This window comes from Myxine glutinosa, chromosome 6 (assembly GCF_964187855.1).
Source record: "Myxine glutinosa chromosome 6, kmMyxGlut1.1, whole genome shotgun sequence".
Taxonomy (NCBI): domain Eukaryota; kingdom Metazoa; phylum Chordata; class Myxini; order Myxiniformes; family Myxinidae; genus Myxine; species Myxine glutinosa.
The window spans coordinates 178,256,059-178,273,813 of record NC_136266.1 but is presented as its reverse complement, the minus strand read 5'-3'; the positions used below and the strand labels follow the sequence as shown (position 1 = coordinate 178,273,813).

The 17,755-nt window shown below is 48.2% G+C and overlaps 1 protein-coding gene across 1 annotated transcript in view; it reads right to left on the bottom strand.

The window, feature by feature from the left end:
* Positions 1-10,009: 10,009 nt before the first annotated feature.
* GMPPA (GDP-mannose pyrophosphorylase A) overlaps positions 10,010-17,755 on the bottom strand; it is a 67,629-nt gene continuing 59,883 nt past the window's right edge. The window contains exon 12 of the mRNA XM_068097786.2: positions 10,010-11,119. Coding sequence (XP_067953887.1) covers positions 11,019-11,119 — 101 coding nt within the window. The 3' untranslated portion in view covers positions 10,010-11,018. The remainder of the gene's footprint in view (positions 11,120-17,755) is intronic.

Sequence of the window (17,755 nt, the reverse complement as noted above, 5' to 3'; positions counted from 1 at the left end):
TTGCGGTCGAAGGTACTGTACCGGCGTTCGGGCGGGCGGAGCTGCCGGCTGCAGAACGCCAGCGGTTGCCAAGATCCACGCACCCATTGCTCGTGCACCGCGCCCACCGCGTAGTCCGAGGCGTCGGTGGTGAGGGCGATCGGTGCATCGGGCGCCGGGTGCGCAAGCATGGTGGCATTAGCCAAGGCGAGCTTTGCGCCCACGAACGCCGCGTCCATCTGCTCAGTCCAGGTAACGTCACCTTTGCCCGGCTTCCCTCGGAGGGCCTCGTGCAGGGGGCGCAGGAGCTGGGCGATGCGGGGCAGGAACCGATGGTAAAAGTTTACCATGCTCAGGAACTCCTGGAGCCCCCTGATCGTGCGGGGGCGCGGAAACCCCTTCACCGCCTCCACCTTGGCCGGTAGGGGGACGGCCCCGTGCCTGGCGACGCGGTGCCCCAAAAAGTCGATTTCAGTGACACCGAACCGGCACTTGGCGGGGTTCACGATCAGGCCGTGCTGGCCCAGGCGTTCGAAGAGCGTGCGGAGATGGTGGAGGTGCTCTTCGCGGGACGCGCTTGCGACGAGGATGTCATCCAGATAGACGTAGACGAAATCCAAGTCGCGCAAGACGCTGTCCATGAGGCGCTGGAACGCCTGAGCTGCATTCTTCAAACCGAAGGGCATCCGAAGAAATTCGAAAAGACCGAACAGCGTGATGACAGCCGTCTTCAGGATGTCCTCCGGCCTGACGGGGACCTGGTGGTAACCGCGTATGAGGTCCACCTTCGAGAAGAAGGACATATTCGCCAAGCGGGCGGAAAAGTCCTGAATATGGGGGACGGGGTAGCGGTCGGGGGTGGTGGCGTCGTTGAGACGGCGGTAGTTCCCGCACGGTCGCCATCCCCCGCCGGGCTTGGGCACGATGTGGAGCGGCGACGCCCAAGCACTCTCGGAGCGCCGCATGATGCCGAGCCGCTCCAGCATAGCAAACTCGGCTTTAGCAACCGCGAGCTTCGTCGGCTCGAGGCGGCGTGCCCGGGCGTAGACCGGTGGCCCGGCGGGTGGGATGTGATGTTCCACCCCGTGCTTGACGGTCCCCGCCGAGAAGGTGGGCCTCGTGAGGGCCGGGAAACGGGCGAGGAGGTGGGTGAATTCGTCCGCTGCCGGAAGCGTGCAGATGAACCTGGCCGGAACCGAACCGCTCAGCAAGCCGCTCGATGAGCTGCTCAACGAGGCGGGCAGCGCGCAAGCGAGCGAGCTGAACATCTCAGCCTGGACAAGCCTTCTGTGCTTTACGTCCACCAAGAGGCCATTGGCACAAAGGAAGTCCGCGCCAAGCAGTGCCATAGGCACGTCGGCAGTCACAAATGACCATCGGAAAACCTGCCCTCTGACCCGCAGAGAAAGGCAGCGTTTTCCGTATGTGCGAATGGGCGTACCGTTGGCAGCAAGCAGAGCGGGACCCCGGCCTGCGGTCTGCTTGTCGGACGTACCGGCAGGAACGACACTCACCTGCGCTCCCGTGTCGCACAGGTAACGGCGCCCGGATAAGGTGTCCGTTATGTACAGGAGGCTGTTTAATCGGCCGGCGCTCAGTGCCACTACCGAGGGCCGGCCCGGGCATTTCCCGACCTGCCGAATGAGCACGGCGGGCGACATTGCCGGGCCTCGTGGCCGAACCTAGCGTGGAAATGGCACCAGGTTTGCGGCAAAGCCGGAGGCCGCGGTTTCCGCGGTGGTGGTGGGTGGGGCATGGCGGCCGCCACGAGGCGCCCCTCGGAGTAGGGGTGGGCACCCGCAGGAGGTTCAGCGGCGACGCGGTGCGTCGCGTCGTAGGGGTGGGCACCAGCAGCAGTTTCGGGCTCGGGAGCCGCTACGGCCGCACCGAAACTCGCCTGCCTGTCCAAAGCCGCGTAGAACTTGTCGGCCTCGGCCGCGAGCGCTCGGGGTTCCGTTGTCGCAGAACCGGCCAACGCGAGGCGTACTCGTGCTGGCAGCTGGCGTCGAAATAACGCCCGGAATAGAGCGTTCGGGGTTTCGTCGCCCATGAGCGACAGCATATGGTCAATTCGGACCGACGGTCGCGTGTCACCGAGCTCGGGGAGGTCCAAGAGGTGATCGGCCCGTGCGTCCACCGTGAGGCCGAACGTGGCGAGGAGGAGACGCTTGATCGCCTCGTACCTGTCGTCGGCCGGTGGATTCCTCAGGACCGACACGACGCGGGCGGCCGTGCCGGCCCCGAGGGAGGCGACGACGTGGCAGTAGCGTGTCTCGTTCGCCGTGATGCCTCGAAGCCTGAACTGGGCTTCGGCCTGCAGGAACCAGATCTCCGCCTGAGCTTCCCAGAACTCGGGGAGCTTTATCGCTACCGCGTTGGTTGCCATGGCTGTGGCGGGTTCGGGTGGTCAGTGACGGCTGACCAGAACGTCGGAGGTCACCAATGAAGCGCGGTGTTATGCGCGCTGCTTGTAAGCAAGGAGGAAGCGGACAATGCGGGAGGTTGTAAGAGTCTTTATTCAAGAGCTCCACTGTAACACTGGAGCGTTCCGGGCTGCGCGCCCGGTGTATATCCCGTGGCCACGCCTACATCTAGGGCGTGGCCGCCGCCCACTTGGTGCGCGGAATGATGCCCTCGCGCCAATGAGCTTTCGTGTCCGCCACAGTACTAATGGTAATTGTATTTGTGTACCATGGTATATTGCACTCAATTGTGTGTGTGTGTGTGTGTGTGTGTGTGTGTGTGTATATTGCAGGACATTGTGGACCAATAGAATGTCTGCCACCTAGCCCACATGTAACGCCACTTGACTTGTTTTTCTTTGGGCACACCTGTAATCAGACCAGGTACTAATGAAGATGAAAAGAATGACATCAGAAATGAATTTGCTAAATCGATGTGTCAATGGAACATTCAAATAAACCTATAAACAATAATTATTGATGATGTGTGTGAATGTCACTGGCTCGCAATTTTAACGTGTATGTGTTATGTGTTATGTGTGTGTGTGTGTGTGTGTGTGTGTGTGTGTGTGTGTGTGTGTGTGTGTGTGTGTGTGTGTGTGTGTGTGTGATGTGTGGACATCTGAAAATTACAGGAAAAAAAACGGCTGGTCTGAACTCCACCACATTTTGCGGATGTGTTGGTAATACCCAGGGTCAGGCCATGGACACAAATGGTGACTAGATGGTATTCGTAGAATACTTACCCTGCGCAGTCAACTTGGTGCGAGCCAACTCTTCTGTTTTTGAACGTTTCATTTTTTTCTTTGATCCAAAATGGCTGCCAGACCACGTGAGCGATGACATCATGAATTTATATTCCCTAATATAATTGTTGCATAGATCACGCTCAATACATTTCAAACTGATCAGACTAAGCGTTGTCCCTGTCGAATTATGACGTCATAATTATGGCACCAATGACGTCATCGTTAACAACACCTCTTCCCCATATGGAGTTCTTTACAATGAGCCATGTTTCAATTTTTTCCGTGCAGCGGTTTTGGAGATATGGAGGTGCAACATTTTTCGGTTTTTCCAAGATGGCGCCTGTACCACATGACCTATGACGTCATGATTATCATTAAAATATTCTACAGGAGGAGGCGCTCCTATGGTGAAAATTTCATGCCCATCAGACCAACAGTTGCTGAGAAAAAAAAATTCACAATGATCGGATAAGTGTTGTACTTGTCGAATTATGACGTCATAACGAAGGCACCGATGACATCATTATTAACATATCTTATTCCCCAAGGGGAGTACATGACAATGAGCCATGTTTCAATTTTTTCCATGGCGTGGTTTCAGAGATGTAGAGGTGCGACGTTTTTCCAAGATGGCGCCTGTAGCACGTGACCTATGACGTCGCAATAATCATTAAACTATTCTACAGGAGTAGGTGCTCCTATGGTGAAAATGTCATGTCAATCGGACCAACGGTTGCCAAGAAAATGAATTTTTTAAATTCAGACACGGCACACGGACACACGGGAATGCTTAACCCTGAATTTTTGCTTCACGGGCGCAGGGTAATAAATAGCCTCATGGAGGACTGACGGTTAGTCCCGCACAGAGAAGATTTTAAAATAACCAAGTGTTACGCCTAGGTCCCCCGTCGGGGAAGTGATGCGAGTTGACAAAGTGGAGGACGCAGAAAACATGCTATGATAAGATATTTCGCTCACAAGGTTCAGACATAGATGGCGGCGGTCATCTTGGATTTTGACGTGGCGACACAATTTTCAATAGCGTTCTTCCTTATGCCGAGATACACCCACACACCAGATTAGAAGTTAGTAGTTCGTTTATTTTTCAAGATTTCGCTCACAAGGTTCAGACATATATATGGTGGTGGCCATCTTGCATTTTGACGTAGCGACCCAATTTTCAATAGCGTTCTTCCTTATGCATAGATACACCCACACACCAGATTAGAAGTTAGTAGTTCGTTTATTTTTCAAGATTTCGCTCACAAGGTTCAGACATATATATGGTGGTGGCCATCTTGCATTTTGACGTAGCGACCCAATTTTCAATAGGGTTCTTCCTTGTGCCTATACACCCAGACACCAGATTAGAAGTTGGTACTTCGCTTATTTTTCAAGATATTCCGCTCACAAGGTTCAGACATACATGGCATCGACATACATGGCGGTGGCCATCTTGGATTTTGACGTGGGTTGCACCCACACACCAAATTCGAATGCGGTCCTTCGCTTACGTACGCATGCACGCCCGCACGCACGGACAGACGGACAAACCATAGTCCCCCTTTCGCTCCGCGGTGCGACGGGGACAATTACCTGAATTTAAGGTGAAACCCCCCTTTGGGGTAAAACACCCCTCTAAATGGGTGAATCCAGATGGGGAAGCACAACGCGTTGAGTCGTCTCCGCCTCGTGGCAACTTTGGTCTGGATCTGTCTGGCGGTTTCTGAGAAGAAGATTTTTGAATGAAATACCAATATTTGGGGAAAACCCCCTTTCACTCCCTTTATAGGGCGTGCATCCGGGTGGGGATCACAACCCCGCGAGACCTTTCTGTCCTAATGCATCGTACCAAATTTGGTCCTATCGGTCAGGTAATTTGTGAGATGTTTTAGTCAAATATTAACTGACGTACGTATCTACAGCCGGCCGGACACTGGGACCCGCTCCATGAAGTTATTTAGGAGAAATAACCAAAAATCCTCCACCTCCACCCACATGGGAGGGGGAAGGGGACAACAACTTAGGATTTTTGCCTGCACACGTGCCACAGCGCAAGTGGTTTACTGACCCCTGCTGCTGGCAGGGGGGATTATTGGCCACGGCACAAAATATATTTCCTTCAACTCCACCACCCTCTCCCCACCCCAGGAAGCGTTTCTCATAAAATAAAATTGGAAAATAAATGTCCCTTTGATTCCAGACTTTTGAAACCATCATGGAGCACACCAACTTTTACAGTTAGACTAGACGGTTTTCTGAGAAATGTGAATGTTAGGTGCATATTTGGGTAAAAGTTGGGAACCTCACTTTTTAACATAATTAGGGCATGCCGAATTCGATTACCCCGGTTCCCAAGCCGAATTTTGAGTTTTTGACCTTCTAATTAGCATAAACAAAACGGCCGCCAAATTGCCATTTTTGGACAATTTATTTGATCAAACATTTATATATCATGTATATACATGTAGATATTTTACTTTAACTTTACAACTTTTACCCCAAAATGCACCTAGAAGCTTATACATGGCCTTTTTTCATAAATCCGTCGAGTCTATATTATGGTTGGCGACATATTGAAAGAGACATTCAAACTGATATTGAAATTGGACACTATAAAATGGGAAATGGTTTTAATAAGACAATGTTTCATGCAATTCTAAAATTAAGTACACATGGCCATGAAGCACAAACATTCAGGAATGTCACACATGTTGTTTTGCCAAACTACATCAAATTCATACAAGGGGTCTGATGATTGACAGGCACACATTGATGTGCACCTCAACCCTGAATAGCGACATTTGCAGCGTCGAGTCTTGCATTGCTTCTGGCATGCACAACAAATCATCTCGAGGCAACTTTCTGGGATTGGACTCAGTGACATCAGAATAGGCTCTAGTCCTGAATCACCACGTTTCCATCGCATTTCCACAGGTGCAGGAAGGTCATGTATGACACTATACAGCACAAGCAAAGTTAACCTTTAGCTTGGTTTAGTATTTAGTTCGTGGGAACAAAACCAATCTGTCCTCCCAAACGCCCACAATGACCATGGCACATCGCCCAGACACGTTTCAAAATTCACTCCAATAGCAGGACAACCTTCACTGAGCGCAAGTACAACTTATCTCTGCGGCATGGGGCTGGGGTGGTATTTCCAACCTTACAGAAACTGCCACTTTTGTTGTGTTACCTCGTTGTTTGTGGTTAACACCTGAACCGAGTTGTTTCATGCAAACGTGGTAATGTTTGACAAAAGAGCCGGGTGCAAGGACAGGCATGGTCCGGTCCACATGTGACATGTAGCAGGTATGTCTGTTGTGATCCTTTAATTTGTACCACACCTCACTGGAAGAAAGCCACCTCATTACAGTAAACGTCATCACTGATGTGTACGGTGCAAAGCTAGGATTTACCGCTCTGAACAGTGTTGTGATTTGAATATACAGTATATCTACTATATAAGAGAGCCGTTGGTCTGTGTGTCTGTCTGTGTGTCGCCATTTTTCTCAGAGATAGCTGAACGGATCTTCATTAAACTTTCAGAGGTTCATCAGTGAGTGCCTATGAGTGTTTTAGGGGTGGGGGGGGGGGGGGGGGGGATTGGTTTTTTTGGATAATAAAAAAAAAGGGCCCTGTATAAGCCATTTTCATTAATGACAGTTATATACAAGTACACATTCGCATAAATAAATACAAAACAATCAACAGACATTTGAAAACAAATAATAAAACAATTCCAGAAGCAGTCGAAGTTTTTTTTTTTTTTTTTTTTGTATACTGAATCGAGGCTCGTGAAAGAGCTGACAACCATGAGGGAAAGACAGCACAGGGGGACCACGAGGGAAAGACAGTACAGGGGGACCGCGAGGGAAAGACAGCACAGGGGGACCGCGAGGGAAAGACAGCACAGGGGACCGCGAGGGAAAGACAGTACAGGGGGACCGTGAGGGAAAGACATTACAGGGGGACCACGAGGGAAAGACAGCACAGGGGGACCACGAGGGAAAGACAGTACAGGGGGACCGTGAGGGAAAGACAGCACAGGGGGACCACGAGGGAAAGACATTACAGGGGGACCGCGAGGGAAAGACAGTACAGGGGGACCACGAGGGAAAGACAGCACAGGGGGACCACGAGGGAAAGACATTACAGGGGGACCGCGAGGGAAAGACAGTACAGGGGGACCACGAGGGAAAGACAGTACAGGGGGACCGTGAGGGAAAGACAGCACAGGGGGACTGCGAGGGAAAGACAGGACAGGGGGACCGCGAGGGAAAGACAGCACAGGGGGACCGCGAGGGAAAGACAGCACAGGGGGACCGTGAGGGAAAGACAGCACAGGGGGACCACGAGGGAAAGACATTACAGGGGGACCACGAGGGAAAGACATTACAGGGGGACCGCGAGGGAAAGACATTACAGGGGGACCACGAGGGAAAGACAGTACAGGGGGACCACGAGGGAAAGACAGTACAGGGGGACCGTGAGGGAAAGACATTACAGGGGGACCGCGAGGGAAAGACAGTACAGGGGGACCACGAGGGAAAGACAGTACAGGGGGACCGTGAGGGAAAGACAGCACAGGGGGACTGCGAGGGAAAGACAGGACAGGGGGACCGCGAGGGAAAGACAGCACAGGGGGACCACGAGGGAAAGACAGCACAGGGGGACCGCGAGGGAAAGACAGTACAGGGGGACCACGAGGGAAAGACAGCACAGGGGGACCGTGAGGGAAAGACAGTACAGGGGGACCGCGAGGGAAAGACAGTACAGGGGGACCACGAGGGAAAGACAGTACAGGGGGACCGCGAGGGAAAGACAGCACAGGGGGACCACGAGGGAAAGACAGTACAGGGGGACCGTGAGGGAAAGACAGCAGAGGGGGACCACGAGGGAAAGACAGCACAGGGGTAAGTTGTAAGTTGGTGATAAGTTGGTGTATAAGTTAGTTAGTTAGTTAGTTAGTTAGTTGGTTATAAGTAAGTTGGTGGTAAGGCTTCTTCTTCTTCCTGGAGGTCATCATAATTAACTCAGAAACGTGATGAACGGTACATTCACCAGCAAATATTCAACGAAAATGTAAAATGATATGTAAAAATAAAAATGTAAAATAGTAAAGACATTTGTGATGCATTCTGATTTGGATGTAATTGCTTTTCCATTATATTTGCCCTCATTTCAAAAATGTTAACGTTCCTTTTTCGCTTGAGGAACCCTGGGTACTCCAGCTAAAAACACTTATATACTTTACTCGGGGTACAAATAGAAGTACCACTTTGTTTGGGGGTGTAATATAGGCTATGTGACCACGGCCTCATTCGGAGGGTGTGGGGGACCGGGAGAGGGGCGTAATTTCTCGATGTAAATGTAGCGCCACCTGGTGATGGTGGCAGAGGGTATTACAATTTCCTTTTTTACCTGGGCAACACTGAGGTTAAAGCACTCTTTGCATGGGTAAATTTTTCCTCCATCCCTTCGCCCCCCCCCCCTCCCCCAAAACGGAGGGGCCTGTCAAAGCCAACCTCTTCCTTGATTGACGGCAGTGCTTTAGGAGCTGGGTGCAACCAATGAGCGGCATCTATAAACAGGGTGGGCCAATATGGTGGCAAAACTCTGTCATCCTGGAGAGATATTGTGGGAACAAAATAAAATGGCAGTAACCCCAACGCCACTACGAGGATGGAGGAAGCTGCAAATCCACGGCTTATAAAAGCCAGAGCAAAATGCAAAGTTGTTGGCGCCTCTGGGATTTGACACGGACATCTTGTGGTAAGAGATCAGGCTGGTGGAGAGTGCGAGTGAGTGAGGTTCCAAGCAGGAAACGAACACAGCCAGCAGAGTATTCCCAGACACATCAGCACATACAGTGCATTCAGAAAGTATTCAGACCCCTTCACTTTTTTACATTTTGTTATGTTGCAGCCTCATTTTGAAATCGTTTAAATTCATTTTTTCCCTCATCAATCTACACTCAATACCCCATAATGACAAAGAGAAAACAGGATTTTAGAAAGTTTTGCAAATTTATTAAAAATAAAAAAACTGAAATATCACATTTACATAAGTATTCAAACCCTTTGCGATGACACTTGAAATTTAGCTCAGGTGCCTCCCATTTCTCTTGATCATCTTTAAGATGTTTCTACACCGTGATTGGAGTCCACCTGTGGTAAATTCAATTCATTGGACATGATTTGGAAAGGCACACACCTGTCTATATAAGGTCTCACAGCTCACAAAGCATATCAGAGCAAAAACCAAGCCATGAGGTCGAAGGAACTGCCCGCAGAGCTCAGAGACAGGATTGTGTCGAGGCACAGATTTGGTGAGGCCTACAAAAAAATTTCTGCTGCATTGAAGGTTCCCAAGAGCACAGTGGCCTCCATAATTCTTAAATGGAAGAAGTTTGGAACAACCAGGACTCCTCCTAGAGCTGGCCACCCGGCCAAACTGAGCAATCGGGGGAGAAGGGCCTTGGTAAGAGAGGTGACCAAGAACCCGATGGTCACTCTGGCTGAGCTCCAGAGATCCTGTGTGGAGATGGGAGAAACTTCCAGAAGGTCAACCATCACTGCAACACTCCACCGATCTGGGCTTTATGGCAGGGTGGCCAGACGGAAGCCTCTCCTCAGTGAAAAACACATGGAAGCCCACTGAATCTTGTTTTTCACAGTCTGAGAGTCCTTTCGGTGCTTTTTTGCAAACTCCAAGCGGGCTTTCATATGGTGGCTAAGATGGTGCCTTCCATATATGCGTTATTATTTGAGCTAGAACTTCTAAAATTTGGTATGTGTAACTGCAAATGTTACCCTGAGGACGTGTTAAAATCGGAGTGCCATAGCATGTTGGGATTCAAAACTACAGCAGTTTCTGCGCTGTTTGGGTTAGGATTAGGGTTTTCATATTTGATTTTTTTTTTTTTTTAGAAAAGAAGATCATATCAAGGTGTGCAGGGGATTGCTGTGATTACAGAAAAAGTTCGGAATGTTAAATTGGAAAAAAAACAACAGGGGGAATGCCAAATACTCGGACTTGGGACTGCTGGACTCGGACCAGGTAGACTCGACTACAACACTGTTGAGTGGCATCGCTAACTGTGCGATCACCCTTTCAAAGTTGATCACCTTTGGTCGGAGAGTGTTTATGTAATGCGCAATCAAAACCAAACCACAAGCGTTGAAAGAACAAAAACTTTTTCCATGGGATGGTGAATATGGATGCCTGATGAGTGCTTGAATTAGCTCAAGAGGGGGCAGAGGATGACAGGAATAGAGCAGTTTCGCCGAAATGCATCAACGACCTTTGGTCAATATTTGCGGTTGCCGTTTTTGTGCCGCGTTGAAATGTGAAATTTGTGAACAATTTGATTGTCCTCTTTGGGGACTGCTTATTCGTGGGGTCTACTCAACTTGGTATTTACATTTTTAGAGGTACCTCAAGGTGCTCCACACAAAATTAATATAAATCTGATGAAAACCTCTCTCCCTTCCCAAATGAAGTTTGTACACCTTTATGGGGTAACAAACATGATGTACACTCCTGGCTCCAAATATCCAATGACTACGTCACCAACCGGCAATGAACATGTTATCATTTAAACAACATTCGGCCATCGACTCTTGTGATTGGCTCAAAAAGAAAACTTCACCATAAACGCATTCGCTCATCTGAAAGTTCATCCTTCAAAAATGCTCAACCTTTTACAAAGAACTGCACCGTACCTCGAAGCTCCAATTGTTCACATGTGCCTAGGTTCCTCCTAAATGGTGTCATTCATCGGCGCAAGGTCTGCAAGACTTTAAACAGCTCCACAAACCACCGCCTAAAGAATGATCTGGTTTTTGAAGCTGCGGTTTAACTCTTTGTGTGGAAGCACGATGGAGTTGAGGACAACGAGTTCAGCTGGGATTGTCACATTGCACCCTGCATACAGCCGAGTAGAGAGAAATGACACACGTTGCACAAAACAATATATTAAAAACCACACGAATATCAAAGCAATATTCATAAGATGCTGAATGTGACATCAATCTGTACAAGCAAAAGACATAGTCTTGATCAGTATTTTCTCTGTCCTGTTATGTGGTGTTTGTGGTTTAGAAAGCCTTTAACAGTTTTGATAAGGAGCTTCAAGACCAGAAATTATCATAAATATTAACGGGTTGTTAAAACAAGCCGATAATAGGCTGCAAGACAATATAATCAATGAAACCTTTCTTAGCAGGTTGAACTTGAACAGCACTAGGTGGAGCGCATACCTCCACCAGGCTGAGCAGTTTATGTTTTGTATCCCACTGATGGGCCCGGATCTGGATTCGGACCTGAACCAAAATCTAATCGGCTTGTCCTTGTCGTCTAACCAACTCGTCCACCAAGTTTAGTCATAACTCGTCCATACCTTTTTTTTAAAATCATGATATACAGTATATTGCTTTTCGCCCGATCTCTCAATGGTAAAAAAATCACTTGAGAATTAAATAATTATCGTATAAAAAAAAACCACCGTTTAGAGGCCATTTTTCCCCGCAAAGCAGGGGTTGGCCTTTTCGGGGACCGTGGTTGTTGTTGTTTTTTGGTCCCCTTTTTGAAGCAATGTTTTACGGCCGGATGCCCTTCCTGCCGCCAACCCTGTTTGTTGCCTTTTACGACAAGCAGGGAATTACCAGTGAACTGGTACTCAATTAGCCGACCTCGGAAGGATGACAGGCTGAGTCAACCCCCCTGGCGTTAATTCAGCGATCGACCGGGATTCGAACCCAGGATCCTTGGAATCCTAAGCCGGCACCCTAGCCGCTAGCCCAACACCAGGGATAAATAATTATCGTATCTGAATCCATATTCAGATCTTCACCAAAATCGAATCGTTCTTGTCAGACATCCAACCTTTCCACCAGATTTCGTCCGAATACGTCCATAAGTTTTTGAGCTATCCTGCTATGTATCGCTTTTGGTCCCATCTCCCAATGGTGATGAATCACTTAAAAAAATTCTACTAGCTGGATCAGAACCAGAATCTTCGCCAAAATCTAACCATTTCGTCCTTCTTACATACGCTAACTCCATGCAAAACTTCGTCCGAATCAGTCCACAACTTTTTGAGATATCTTGTTCACAAACAAACAAACAAACAGACAGACAGACAGGGGTGAAAACAACCTCCACCCACCTTTGGTAGCAGAGGTAATTACAAGCACGAGCGAAGGGACCCAGTGAAATAACGATTAGTTGTTCTTATTTAGCCCGAGACAGTTCTCTTGAACAAGCCCACAACACGGAGACAGCCGATCGATCTCGTAGGAGCAACCCAAAGATCCCCCACATCAAAGATTCACAAAGTCAGGGCCACAACAGAGTTAGAGAGAAAGAGAGAGAGAGAGAAAGAGACAAGAGCGAAAGGGCCAGTCCATGGGGACCGATCGAAACTCTGACCATGACTGCACTGCCCTGACAAATTTGGGCAACAGGGAAGAATGGGGAAGATTTGGCTCCTGACTTGCATTGGGGGGGGGGGGGGGGGGGGTACAACCACCACGAAGAGGCATCCCCGATAACTGTGACAGTTAGTAAATATCGAATGTGATTATTTGTTGACACACACAAGGTTTTTGATGTTAATATATTGTACACCGCTCCTTTCCTATTCCATCTCCAGTCGTTGCCTGATGTCATTGCCGGGCATGGAAGGGGGCGTGGCGATGATGCGTGCTTAAAGGGAGAACTCGGTTTTCACTGTGTTTGCTCGTTTTCTTTCTTGTTTGTTTGTTTGTGCGGGTGATATCTCAGGCACCTTTTGAGCTAGGAAGCTGATATTTGGATACGACAGTGACAAAGTGATTTGGCTGGTAATGGGTATTTTTGATTTATGGATTAATAAATTAATCGATTAATTATTTAATTTTTCGATTAATTACTCAATTATTTTTCAAAAAGTTACAGATTCGGATGAAACGGTGGTGGTTTCAGTATGTATGCTAATAGCCAATTTATTAAGAAATTAATTATTTTACGATTATCATTTATTTTTGGGCTAGCGGCTAGGGTGCCGGCTTAGGATCCTAGGATCCTGGGTTAGAATCCCGGTCGATCGCTGAATTAACGCCAGGGGGGTTGACTCGGCCTGTCATCCTTCCGAGGTCGGCTAATTGAGTACCAGTTCACTGGTAATTCCCTGTTTGTCGTAAAAGGCGACAAAAAGGGTTGGCGGCAGGAAGGGCATCCGGCCGTAAAACATTGCTTCAAAAAGGGGACTGAAAAATAACAACAACCACGGTCCCCGAAAAAGGCCAACCCCCGCTTTGCGGGGAAAAATGGCCTCTAAAGGTGTTTTTTTTAAATCATGTATTTATTTTAAATACCCAATTAATCAATCAATTATTGTACACCTTTCCCTTCCAATACCGTGTCTAATGTGCGGTATCGCTGGATGCCGAAGGCGCCCCGGCAGTGTCCCATGCTGGAGGATGTTATTTATTTATTTTGCATGGGGGGTGGTGTACTTTGAATGTACCTGTACTTGTTATTGACCTTTTTGTGCCACGTAGTCAGGTTGGAAGTTTAGCTTTATTAATATTGTAACAAGATCGACGTTGATGTGGACATGGTCTTCAGAAGCTTACGTTATTGACATCTAGGTTTCTTTCGCTAAAAGGGCAGAGGTGTGTAGATTTAGAAGTTGATTGTTTTAATTGTTGGCGTGCTACGGGAGGATTATATTTTTGGCAAATGTGCGATGTTGTTGATCGCCATAGTACGTGATGCCGTGAAATCCCGTTACACGTGATAAAGCGATATACAGTTGACCTTGGGGAAACACAGGTTTTTCCAGGTGAAGGCCAACACTTTGTAATATTTGTCCTTGGGCCTTATCGTCAGGGGCAAAAGTTGGTCGAACTGAGAAATGGCGACGACGTAGAAATAGCTTAAAGATGATGTCACCACACACCAAATGACTTTCAAAAGAGAGTTACCAAAAGGACATTCACTAAATGAACCCACAATGTGTGATTGAAATTGATGAATCTTGAAGTTTTTTTTCATCAGAATATTTGTCAAAGGTCATTGCTCAGGCCGGTATAGTAAATAATTTGTTTGCATGTGTGAGATGGATGCCAACGTAACAAGACAGCATGGAGCAGAATCACTCAATTTTCTTTTTTTAAGAAGAGGAAGAAGCAACAGAAGAAGAAGACACAAAAAATACAAGATAGAAAGTCGTGTGCCTGATTATAAATAAGGAAACTAAAAAATACATGTACATGAATGAAAAATAATTGCTTAGCATTTACGTGATGTATCCATGTCAGGACTTCTACGTTTGACGTAACGTGTGCGCCTCTAAATCTCGTGAACCAAACCCATCCCGCTATGTCCAGATATTGCCCGGACGTACCCACATCAACTGGACTCTGACCTCACAGAGAAGGTAGAGAAGGTTATGTCCATCCTGACACTACTTTGGTGACGGGCCCAGATGGCATCAGTGCCCATGTTCTCAAATCCTGCTCTGCCATTCTTTCTCCCCCTCTATCTTCTCGACTCAGTCTGTCCTCGTTTGGCTGCCTCCCCTCTGTGTGGAAATCAGCAAACATCATTCCTGTTCACTGGAACGGTGCAAAAGCAGACCCTACCAACCACAGTATAGGGCAGTGAGCTTGCTTCAAATTACAAGCAAAGTCAGGAAATCCATAATTGCTTCTGATATCAAATATTTCCTCATTCGGCTAACCCCCGCTCTTGCAGGGAAAATGGCCTTAAAATGCCTGTTGTTGTTGTTGTTGTTGTTGTGTCCCAACAATCTGCTGTCGCTGTCAATTTGGATTCCATCCTGGCCAATCAACTTTGCACATGCTTCTGCACCTCTCTCATGGTTTAAATCCCTAAATCTCAAACATGTTGGAACTGTCTACCTGGACATAACTTTGGCAATTGACACAGTCTAGCATTCTGCTTTGATTGCCAAGCTCTCTACCTGTGACATGGAAGGCAGTCTTCCTACCAGGAATTCTGACCATCCTCTCACACAGTCAACATGTTGTCAACAATATAACCCTGTCCTCCCCTCTCCCAGTGGAGGCTGGAGTTCCCCAAGATGGTGTTTTGGGCCTCGTCTGAATCCTCATCTCTAGTAATGACTTCTGGAAAACGCTCTCTTCCTTTTTGATGCAACTCCACATTGTGTTATGCAATACACATCCCACTGCTAGATAGACAACAGGCCCTTGTCCGTCTCTGCTGATCTGTAAATTATTAAACTCTTGACAAATAAACGGAACATGTCCTTAAAACCTGGAAAATATCACAGTCTCACCCTATAACCTTGGAATGATTGTCACATGAACCCAACCATCTATTCCCTTGGTCATCCACTGGAAGAGGTTCAGTCTCTTGAACGTCTAGGCCTCATCATCAGCCATGAGCTTTCCTGGGCCGACCACATAGCAAAGCTCGCCTAGAAAGCCAACTCTAGACTGGGCATCCTTCGTCAAATTCCATGCCTTTCCTTGAAAAATCAGATCCTGAGCTCGTTAGAGAAGTGCTCTCAACTCTGGCCTGGTTACCCAACATCACATGTGCCTCTCCTGGATTTGTGGAAAGTAAAGCTCTAATAACTAATAGAATCTCCCATGGTGAGAGAGGCCAAAGTTAAAGATTTGTTGCCCTCACATTGCAGGCAGATCGGTGGTCTCTCGGATTTTTACCGTCTATTCTCCATCATTACCCTCCCCGGCAACTCCAAGATGCGCATGCTCTGTCAGGAACCCCCTCCTGGTTAAACTTCCAAAATACAGGTTGACTGCACAGTCAACTCTTATTTTTCACTTCACCAGCCTCTGGAACCACCTTCCAGAGGCTGTTCTTTCTCACTATTCCCTCCATGTATTTCACAACCATGCCTTAAATGGTGTCTTTGGAGATCATCAGCAACAATGTGCTATTCAATTGCAGATGCGTGCAGTACCTATGTGACGTAGAAATTACCTTAATTACCAGATGTCCGGAAAGCACATTCATGACGAGTGACATGAGGCATGCTCCAGAGGGACAATGATACCTGGTGTTGGCCTAATGGTTAGGGCGGCGGGCTTGGGATCCTAAGGTCCTGAGTTTTTTTTTTTTGTATACTGAATCGAGGCTCGTGAAAGAGCTGACATTTACTTCACAAACAAATCAACCAGACAAACAAAATATATAAAAAGAGGGAGCGGAAGACAAGAGAAGGGGAAGCACACAAACACTTGAGAGCACACAACATTTAAGAGCAGGGAGATGTGTGGGAGGGAGAGGGCTTGGGGGGAGGAGGTGTGGGAAGGGGGGGGGGGGGGGTGGGAGAAGTATAAAACACAAGGACACCAAGGACTTCCAGGACAGAAGTTGGTATTTCAAAAAAGTGGAATTGGGGTGAAATTAGCGGGGATAGAAAAGATCAAGGTTTTGGATGGGGGAAGATAAGAGATGGTGGTGAACAGCTGTTTTAAAGACCTGGAGGGTGGAGTGGGATTGAAGAGAGTGAGGGAGTTTGTTCCAGAGGTGGGAGAAAAGAGGAATGAAGGAGTGAAGGTGAGCAGAGAGTCTTGATTTTGGCAGTTTAACCATAAGAGGGTTGCAGGCAGATCTTGTGCGACCTGTAGGAATATTTGCGGGACAGAGCCCAGAGAGAGCTGGGGGGGGGGGGGGGGGGGCAAGGCCAGAGAGGAGTCGGTAGAAGACGGAAAGACCACCAACCTGCCTGCGGTGAGTGAGTGAGAGGCCCTTGGAGTTAGCTTCATCGCGGGAGATTCCAATGATTCTGAATGCTTTGGTTTCAACAGCGTGAAGACGAGTTAGGTGTGAGGCAGGAGCACCAGCCCAGAGGGGAGAGCAGTATTCCATTGAGCTGCGGATGAAAGCCTTGTATGTGGTGAGGAGCTCAGGTGTGCCAAGGAAGGACTTCGCACGACGGAGGATGCCCAGTCGGCGACTGGCTTTGGAGGCCAGATTTGAAATGTGGTTTTCCCAGGAAAGATCATGGCAGATAGTGAGACCCAAAATCTTGAGTGACAGAACTTCCTGGAGAGGAGTATTCAGAAAGTGGATGGGAGGGTTGTCCATTCGGTCTTTTCGGAGAGACATTGTAAGAGTGTGAGATTTGTCAGGATTGAAAGACATGTTCCACTTGTTTGCCCAGTCTGTGATTTTGTCCAGGTCTGCAGAGAGTGAGGAGGCAGCAGACTGCCGATCTGAGGGATGAAGAATGGAGCGACAGAGAGTAGAGTCATCAGCAAAGAGATAGAGAGGATTTTCAAGAGAGTCAGAGAGATCATTGATGCAGACCAGAAAAAGCACAGGGCCCAGAACACTGCCTTGGGGAACTCCAGCCTGAACAGGAAGAGGAGATGAGAGAAACCCATTCAGGGCCACACGTTGACTACGACAAGAGAGGAAGTCCGCCAGCCATGCATGGAGATTTCCGTGGACACCAAAAGAGGAGAGTTTGGTGAGCAGAGCGGGGTGCCAGACCGTATCGAAGGCACGTGATATGTCAAGGGAGACAGCTCTAATTTCCTGTTTGGCATTGAGGAC